Source organism: Asterias rubens, chromosome 4 (genome assembly GCF_902459465.1).
Source record: "Asterias rubens chromosome 4, eAstRub1.3, whole genome shotgun sequence".
NCBI lineage: Eukaryota > Metazoa > Echinodermata > Asteroidea > Forcipulatida > Asteriidae > Asterias > Asterias rubens.
The window spans coordinates 15,132,758-15,141,932 of record NC_047065.1 but is presented as its reverse complement, the minus strand read 5'-3'; the positions used below and the strand labels follow the sequence as shown (position 1 = coordinate 15,141,932).

At 39.4% G+C, this 9,175-nt stretch overlaps 1 protein-coding gene across 1 annotated transcript; it reads right to left on the bottom strand.

The window, feature by feature from the left end:
- Positions 1-4,408: 4,408 nt before the first annotated feature.
- LOC117289677 (tubulin beta chain-like) lies at positions 4,409-9,175 on the bottom strand. The gene is made up of 3 exons (XM_033770906.1): positions 8,959-9,175; positions 7,509-7,844; positions 4,409-5,762 (listed from the first exon to the last, which is right to left on the bottom strand). The coding sequence occupies exons 1-3, from the start codon at positions 9,013-9,015 to the stop codon at positions 4,815-4,817; spliced, it is 1,341 nt and encodes a 446-aa protein (XP_033626797.1). The 5' UTR covers positions 9,016-9,175; the 3' UTR covers positions 4,409-4,814.

Below are 9,175 nucleotides of genomic sequence, written 5' to 3'. Positions count from 1 at the left end.
GATTGATGAAAGTTGAAATTATAAAACTTTTAAAACAAGTTTCTTCACTGCCGTGCCTTTGGCTTTGCTCACCGTCCAGAACGAGTTGTTCGATTGTAACTTTGTTATTAACGCGTCGATATTTTGAGCTTTTTGAAGTTAGAGTAGTGTTCCTCCGCGCGCGCGTAAGAAGTGTAGGGACGCGCGAACTCCTAAAAAAGGTGCTACTTTGACACAAAATACATCAAATTTATACAAATTTACCGTGTGTGACAATCACAGAGTTAATTATTTCCGTAAATAATGTGTAATAAAATCCATTTTTATTGATTGGAAACAATTTAGTTAGTTTTCAATATTATTCTTACGCACAGTAAGAAAGCGTTTACAGGTGGTCCCTACCACAAGTAGCTTCAGTAACACGAACTTTCGCCGTGAACCAACGCAAAAAGGGTCACAGCAGCATTTGGCGTAAACAGGCCAAACGCTAGGATTACTTCACGCGCGTTATTGTGCGCGTGTGATTTGCCAAGAGTTCATTATTTGCATGGCAGGTGGTGTGGTGACGACAGTGGTGGTTCGGTAGGGAGGGGTTCTGCAGCATTGGCCAGTTGTTGTTTCTGTACTCATATTCTTGTATGGGCTCTGGGCGTGTGGGATGGGGGCACATTGATTATTCCTCCATGATTAAATTGATTAAAACGTGTCTCATCTACCGTGTGTCTATTCAAAGTAATAGATGGGAAAAAAAAAAGTTTGTAACATAGAAATTGCAACATGTGGGGGGGGGGGGGGCTACCATCACCCCATCCTGACTTCTATGAACACACCACTGAGAAAGTTAAAATACTACAAGAACAAAATGCAATTCCTGTTTACTCATGCATAAAACAAATGGTTTAATAAACCATAATATAATTCATTCAGCAAACGCAAACTGAGTGCAATTGATCATCATATCACCATCAATTTTGTAAGCTGACAAAGGCTAATTCTTGCGCAGCCTAATTTTCATAACCTCACATTAGTGACCAGTGCTCACACAGGCATACATTATTTTCGCAGTTTTTGGTGTCATATAAAAGTTGAGACCATAAGCTATCCATACATCCAAACAATTTCCCCCAGAATCGTATATTTGTCATTCTGCAGGCATTTCAAAAGTGTATAGTCTTTTTTGAGACACCTTGTATTACCTGCTTAGCGGCACTGGACACTATTGGTAATTGCCAAAGACCATACAGTCTTCTCACTTGGTGTATTAAACATGCCTAAAACAAAAAACCTGTGAAAATTTGAACTTAATTGGTTGTTGAAACTGTGAGAGAATAATACAGAACACCCTTGTCGCACAAGTTGCGTGCTTTCAGATGCTTGAATTTGAGACCTCAGTTGAGTTCTCCGAGTTCTTCAATTCAAATATTTCAGTGAGAAACTACCTCTTTCTCAAAAACTTAAAGTCACCTGGAAGTGGTATTTTTTCAAAATAAAGCTTTTGTCACTAATATATGTGTTTTGATGAGTGGAATGTGAATTAACAGTTAACTAAGGTTTTACAAAATCAGTTCTTATGTTATTTACAAATTTAAGAGTAGACCCCGACCCGAGAGGCAGACGTTGCCTGTAATGCGTAGAGTAAACACAATAGGAGCCTTTCCAACACTAGGTGGCAGCAGACATACCGGGTAAATTTCCATTGTTTACGTAGTTCTGAACATGCGCATAATTCTGAGAACAATGGATTTACCCGATAAGTCTGCTGCCCTCTATCGTCCCAGAAAGTCTCCCATTGAATAGTACATGTACGGACCAAGTCGTGAGTTTGTACGTTTCAAAAAAAAAATGCCAACCAGGTGTATTGCTGCTGAATGCAGAAAAACACTTTTTGAAATGTACCAACTCACGACTTGGACGTACATGTACTTTGCACGTGTGTTTACTATACGCATTACAGGCAAAGTCTGCCTCGATTGACGTCACAAAAGGGGTAGGCGGAGTCAGCCCCCCAAACAACTTTATATATTTTTTAAACATATAAATCGTGACAAACAATTAGCATATACTCTTATGTTGGAAAGAAAAAACATTCTATTTCCAGGTGACTTTAATACTTCAGTGGGAGCCGTTTGTCACATTGTTTTATATTATCAACACCTCTCCATTGCTCGTTGAAGCAAGTTATGCTAACAAATATCTTGAGTAATAGTGTCTAAGGGCCTTTAAATTTGTTCTCTCTTTCTAGCATGATCATAGCCCCCCACCCCCAACAATCAAGTGAACTATGGACATAATACACACAATAACTTTCTAAAATGGGACAAATTAAATCCACAGCTATCTCCAACCCCCTGGAGTTAGGGTTTGAGGTCACTGGTGGGAGCAGCCAATTGAAAGGCTTTGCAATAATCCAGTCTTAACCATTATGGGAACCATGCATTTTAGTTCCTTGCAAATTCACCTCCATAAGTTTTAGTGATTGCATGCGGCTGAACCTGAAAATTAATTAAGAACTCATCCCAACTTGTTTTTTTGCTCTTCGGAGGAAGCAGGCTCACATAGTAATTACCATATATACATGTAAATATAATGGTAATCATTATGTCAGTACAGTTTTACACTATTGGTGTATCTCAATATATGCATAAAATAACAAACCTATGCAAATTTGAGCTAAATCGGTCATTGAAGTTGCGAGAAAATAATGAAAGAAAAAACACCCTTGTCACACAAGTTGGCGCATTTATATGGTTGATTTCGAGACCTCAAGTTCTAAATCTGAGGTCTCGAAATCAAATTCGTGGAAAATTACTTCTTTCTCGAAAACTATGGCACTTCAGAGGGAGCCGTTTCTCACAATGTTTTGTACCATCAACCTCTCCCCATTACTCGTCATCAAGAAATGTTTTATGCCAATAATTATTTTGAGTAAATACCAATAGTGTCCACTGCCTTTAACAGTATAGTGACTGAACAAATTTATTTTGCTTTTGCCCAGCAGACTTGATACAAATGTCATATCCTCTAATTATTTGCGACAAACCCTCTTCCCATCCTTTTACCGTTTGACAATGCAACCTCGGAATGTACAGTTATAGGAAGTCATGTCTACCACCAAGCAATGATTAGAGGCGACAAAATGGAAAATAATGTCAGGTTGCACTCAACTTCCCACACCACAACTGAACTGTGATATACCAAAAAACATGATGTGTTTTGTCGTGGCGGGCTATCTAGGTCACCAGTCCCAAGCTTTGGTGTAAACAAACGAGCAACTCAAACACAAACAAAAAAACAGAGAATTTTTTTTTACATGACGTTTATTAACTGAACATTTATAATAAATGTTATCACTCAAAATGAATCTTTTAACAAATACATATCCATTTATAGTGATACAGTATATGATTCTGGGAATGACCCAACCGACTACGCCACCCTCAATCAAGTGATTTCTGATCCTGTAACTGGGAGTAGAAATAATATACAAATTAAATTTCTAAAATGTGTCAAATGAAACAGCTATCTCTAACCACCTGGTAAAAACCCCTCAAAAACATATGGGCATATGTGAATATGCAATAAACCCAGTTTTAAGCATGTGAGAACCATGAAGGGCCTTAAAAATTCACAACCTCTCTTTGAATTTAGTGATTGTTGGAGACTGTTGCCGTAAATAAACTACAAATTATCCCACCCCATCTTGTATTTGGAGCAAGCAAACTACTTCTTAAAACCAACTAAAAAATGTAAAAATTATAAACCGCAATGAATTCTTCACCACCACCAGAGGGCGCTAATTGGGCAGCATAAAGACCTTATCGCAAATACTCGGTATGCATGCATCCTGGAATGACGTGCATGCTGATCTAGCTAGCGATTAAGTTTGATCACTAGATACACCAGCATGCACCTCATTCAATGGTTGGCACTTGCGCAATGGTTATTTGCGAAAAGGTCTATTGTTATGCATTTATGTGGTAATTATTATTTCAGTACATTGATAGCGCTGCTTAGCGGCCAATTTTGTGCTTACTGAGCGATTTCCATTTCAATGCAAATGACGTAACAATGCCAATACATGGTAAACGTGCAAAATGGTCGCCCAATTTTGCGGCTAACCTGTGAAATACGCTTGCACCTTAGCAAACTTTTCTTCAACAGTAAGCTCGAAAATGTGCTTACCGTTAAGCAGCGCTATGAAATCGAGCCAAGGTTACACTTGACTTCCCACAGGGCCACACCACAAACGATCTGTGATATTCAAGAAGGCACGTAAGACACACCCACACTAGACTTGTGAACAAGTCGTCAATGTTTGTCCACAAGCCTCCAACAATACTACACCAAAAAGGTCTGAAATGCATGAAATTGAAAGTCAACATTTGAATAAGTTTGTTCGGGTATTTCTTTCTACTGGTGTTTCTTTGTCTTTTAATTATAAACTAGCCTAACGACTTATTATCAAATATCATAAATTGAGAGAATAGATTCCTTGGCTCAAATTCACAAAACACAAAGATTAACTTTTAAGACGAGTTGTCAGTATTACCATAGTGATTGTATTGCGACATCACAGTTTGCTTTTATCTTTTAAATGAGTTGTCAGTATTACCATAATGATTTGTATGGTGACATCACAGCTTGCAAAAGCGACTGCAAGTGATTTGCAGTTTAAGATAAATCTTGTCTTAGCTACCGGGGTCCTTCTTTTATAATTGATTATTTATTGATCTCAAATTCTTCTCTTGTGATTATAGTCAGTGATTTTAGTCAGGAATGTTGGTTAATCTCAATGGGTGCATATTTTTGAACGCAGTTTCTACTTTTAGGCTTCTCTAAGCCTCCTCTTGATCTTCCTCCTCCTCGTCAAACTCTCCCTCCTCCTCAGCGGTGGCATCCTGGTACTGCTGGTACTCAGACACCAAGTCGTTCATGTTGCTCTCAGCCTCAGTGAACTCCATCTCATCCATACCCTCACCAGTGTACCAATGCAAGAAAGCCTTACGCCTGAACATAGCGGTGAACTGCTCAGAGATGCGCTTGAACAGCTCCTGGATGGCGGTGCTGTTACCGATGAAGGTACCAGACATCTTAAGACCACGTGGTGGGATGTCACAGACGGCGGTCTTCACGTTGTTAGGGATCCATTCAACGAAGTAGCTGCTGTTCTTGTTCTGGACATTCAGCATCTGCTCATCAACCTCCTTCATGGACATGCGACCACGGAAGATGGCAGCTACTGTGAGGTAGCGACCATGACGAGGATCGCATGCAGCCATCATGTTCTTGGCATCAAACATCTGTTGTGTCAGCTCAGGAACGGTCAATGCCCGGTACTGCTGGCTGCCTCTGCTGGTCAGGGGAGCAAAGCCAGGTATGAAGAAGTGGAGACGGGGGAAGGGGACCATGTTGACAGCCAGCTTGCGGAGATCAGCATTAAGCTGGCCAGGGAACCTTAGACAAGTGGTAACACCACTCATGGTGGCAGACACGAGATGGTTGAGATCACCGTATGTTGGGGTGGTCAACTTCAGTGTACGAAAGCAAATGTCATAAAGGGCCTCGTTGTCAATGCAGAAGGTCTCATCTGTGTTTTCTACAAGCTGATGGACAGAGAGAGTGGCATTGTACGGCTCTACAACAGTATCAGATACTTTGGGTGATGGTACAACACTGAAAGTGATCATGATGCGGTCTGGGTACTCTTCACGGATCTTGCTGATGAGGAGTGTTCCCATGCCTGAACCAGTGCCTCCACCAAGGGAGTGGGTAAGTTGGAAACCCTGCAGATAAGAAATGAACGAAAGTTAATCTCCATTTTTTCCTTAAATACACTGGACACTATTGGTAACTGTCAAAGACCAGTCTTCTCACTTGGTTTATCTCAAAATGTGCATTAAATAACAAACCTGAGAAAATTTGAGCTCATTTGGTCATCAAAGTTACAAGATGATGGGTCATTCAGTGTCAAATCAACCCAAAACGCTTCCCTCTTCAAATTTCTTCCAAATTTTGAAAATCGGGTAATTGTGGCCCCAACAAGCTCAAAAACTTAAATTTTAGCTCCATACGATAAAGGTTTTTTGTGGTACAGCATGCTCTTTCTCGTTGATTTTGGTCAAAATGCGCCTGACCTCCGATATTCAAACACTCATTAATCGGTCATCATTGGGTCAAATTGGTTAATATTGATGTCTTTGGGCCATTATTTTTTTGTAGGAACATGTTTAGATTTTTGATAACCTTTTGACGTGTACTTTGACCTTGAATTTGACTTTGTGGATCACGTGACCTGGCGATAAAATTCAGTGAAAATTAACCCCCATGTTTCCTCCACAAAATCAAAAATTTAGAGATATAATATTTGTTAGTTTCTTTCAAGCTCCATTCAAAGTTGTCCTACTTGCCTATTTCTGGGCAAAGTACATGTACATTACATATATGGACAAATCACAAGTACATGTATGTTGAAGATGGTAGGGTTTAACCCATGGGGTGATATGACACGAAATGACCCAATAATGAAAGAAAAATAACCCTTGTCACACGAAGTTGTGTGCTTTCAGATGCTCGATTTCGAGACCTAAAAACCTAATTCTGAGGTCTCAAAACCATACTATCCACAGCTCCCCATTACTCATTACCAAGAAAGGTTTTATGCTAATAATTATTTTGAGTAATTACCAATAGTGTCCACTGCCTTCAATGTATTGATTTATTTACATGTTTATGATCAATGATTAATTGATTTATTTACATGTTTATGATCAATGATTAACAAAATTTCTTGAAGCAAACTTCAAGCTGATTTTTTATTGGCCACACTTTCATGTCCTTTAATCTTGTTAAGCGAAACACAAAGCGCATTCTCTAAGGGCAGGGCCCAATTTCATAAAACAAGCAGGCGTTTTGTGCTTACGGAGCGTCCCTTAACAGAATTTCTATTTCATAGAAAGCTGTCTTTATTTTACAAAGCTGTTTACCAATCAATGGCTAATGCTGACTTACCCGCGGTTAGCACATGAGCGACGTTACAATGGTGAACGTGCAAGCGCGCCCAGAAATGTTCTGCTAACTTGAGAAATCATGGTGAAATACCAGTCTGCTACAGTACCACTAAACAGCTTTATGAAATTTGCCCTGGTGGGGGAAATTAAACCAAATAAATATGTCACTTACTGTGGTAACCATCTATGTGTATTTTACATGTCAGATAAAATAGCCATATAATTGTGTTAACACCATTGCTCCGACCGGCACCGCCGACGTCATGATTTTATTCTTGTCATTCCGAAATGGCCACGCTCATCAGGTAAATTATGGGAAGGAATTCAAAAGGACATTGACAAATTCTTATCTGAAATATCTTTTTTCAAGTTTTCTTTATTTAATCATCCAAAACACTAGCAATACCTGTAAGCTAAGAGTTAAGTACACATTTATCTGGTTTAAACAGCATACCTGCCCATAGGGTATGTGCTTTCGATCGTTACAATTTTAAGAAGAAAATAATAAAAAATTCAAATTACCTGCAGACAGTCACAACCCTCAGCCTCCTTGCGTACTACATCAAGAACGGAGTCAACAAGCTCAGCGCCCTCTGTGTAGTGACCCTTTGCCCAGTTGTTTCCAGCTCCACTCTGTCCGAAAACGAAGTTGTCTGGTCTGAAGATCTGTCCAAATGGTCCAGATCGGACAGAGTCCATGGTGCCTGGCTCCAAGTCAACGAGTACGGCTCTTGGTACATATTTGCCACCTGTGGCCTCATTGTAGTACACGTTGATTCTCTCCAACTGCAAGTCGGAGTCTCCATGGTAAGTGCCGGTGGGGTCTATGCCATGTTCATCAGAGATCACTTCCCAGAACTGTTAAAAAAAAAAAAAAAAAGCAAAGTTGTATCACTGCATGAATTAATTGTTAAGAACATTAACATGCAAATTACAACATTAGTAATTTTCCATGTTTCAGTACTATGATTGGCCTATGCTTGGCGTACTCTATGATTGGCCTACGCCCTGTACATGCTGCAGTGAACTATTTCGCCTGTATCGCATCGCAATTTGCGATGCAATTCGGATGATTTGCGATGCAATTTGGATGATTTGCTATGCAATTTTAAAAAGTGCATCGCAAATTTTGCGATCAAATTTGCGATGCATATTTTGCAACATTAATGCTCGATACAAAAATATTGATTTTTTATTTAAAACTATTCATATTTAATTTTCACGATGCTAAATTAAAGGAACACGTTGCCTTGGATCGGACGAGTTGGTCTATAAAAAGCATTTGTAATCGTTTGTTATAAAATGCATATGGTTGGAAAGATGTTTTAGGGGTTAATTTTCTGTTAGGGGCTAATTTTCTGCAGCATGCCAACACTTTATTAGGCTAAAAAGCACGCCCTCCCTGTGCCCCTGTCCACACACACAAAAATACTGGCCGCCTGTGTTTTCAAACTCGCGTCAAAAAGCTCGATATTCAAAACCAATCTTGGCATCTGCAACAATTGACTACATTCTATTATTCAACTTAACACAATTATGAAGAATGTTGATCATAAACTTAACTGTCCCAACTAACTTTTTTAATAGGCTGTAGGGAGACTGTGTAGGGAGACTTGTGTACTGGCACTATTTGTTTATCATGGCGGCGGGCGGTTAACCGTTACTTTTTTTTTTAAGTCTAAAATAAAAGTAAAATTCGTATTCAAAATTTTGTTAAAAGGCACAAAAAAAATAGTTCAAAAGCTAGCAGAGTCTTCGTCAAGTCTTCGAGAAAGACTCTGCTATTGCTGCTGAACTGTGCTAGTGCTGCTACTGTCGAAACGTCAGGCTCATAACCTTTTATAGCATTTCCCTTGCATTTAGGTTAGTAAAATGTATAAGTTTGCGATCAGCTAATTCTATTTTTCTCATTTTTGCAACATTACAATCAATTCCATCTAACAAAATCCACAAATAATTACTTGATATTTACCTTCGCACCGATCTGGTTGCCGCACTGACCAGCTTGGAGATGGACAATTTCACGCATGTCAATGAAGAAAGATAGGTAACTTGGCAATTTAATTAGAGTCTAACGTACGGTTTCGGTCGTAGGATGGAGAGTAAATAGGAGAAAGGCTGGCTGGCTGGGCGGGTATATGGTTTTACGTGGTGTGTGACGACGTTATATTGAGTTGTGTGATGCTGCG

Coding starts and splice junctions, on each gene's coding strand:
- LOC117289677 (XM_033770906.1), bottom strand. CDS start 9,015: ATGCGTGAAATTGTCCATCTCCAAGCTGGTCAGTGCGGCAACCAGATC. Junction 7,845..8,958: donor GCAACCAGATCGGTGCGAAG/GTAAATATCAAG, acceptor TTTTTTTAACAG/TTCTGGGAAGTGATCTCTGA. Junction 5,763..7,508: donor AGGGTTGTGACTGTCTGCAG/GTAATTTGAATT, acceptor TCTTATCTGCAG/GGTTTCCAACTTACCCACTC.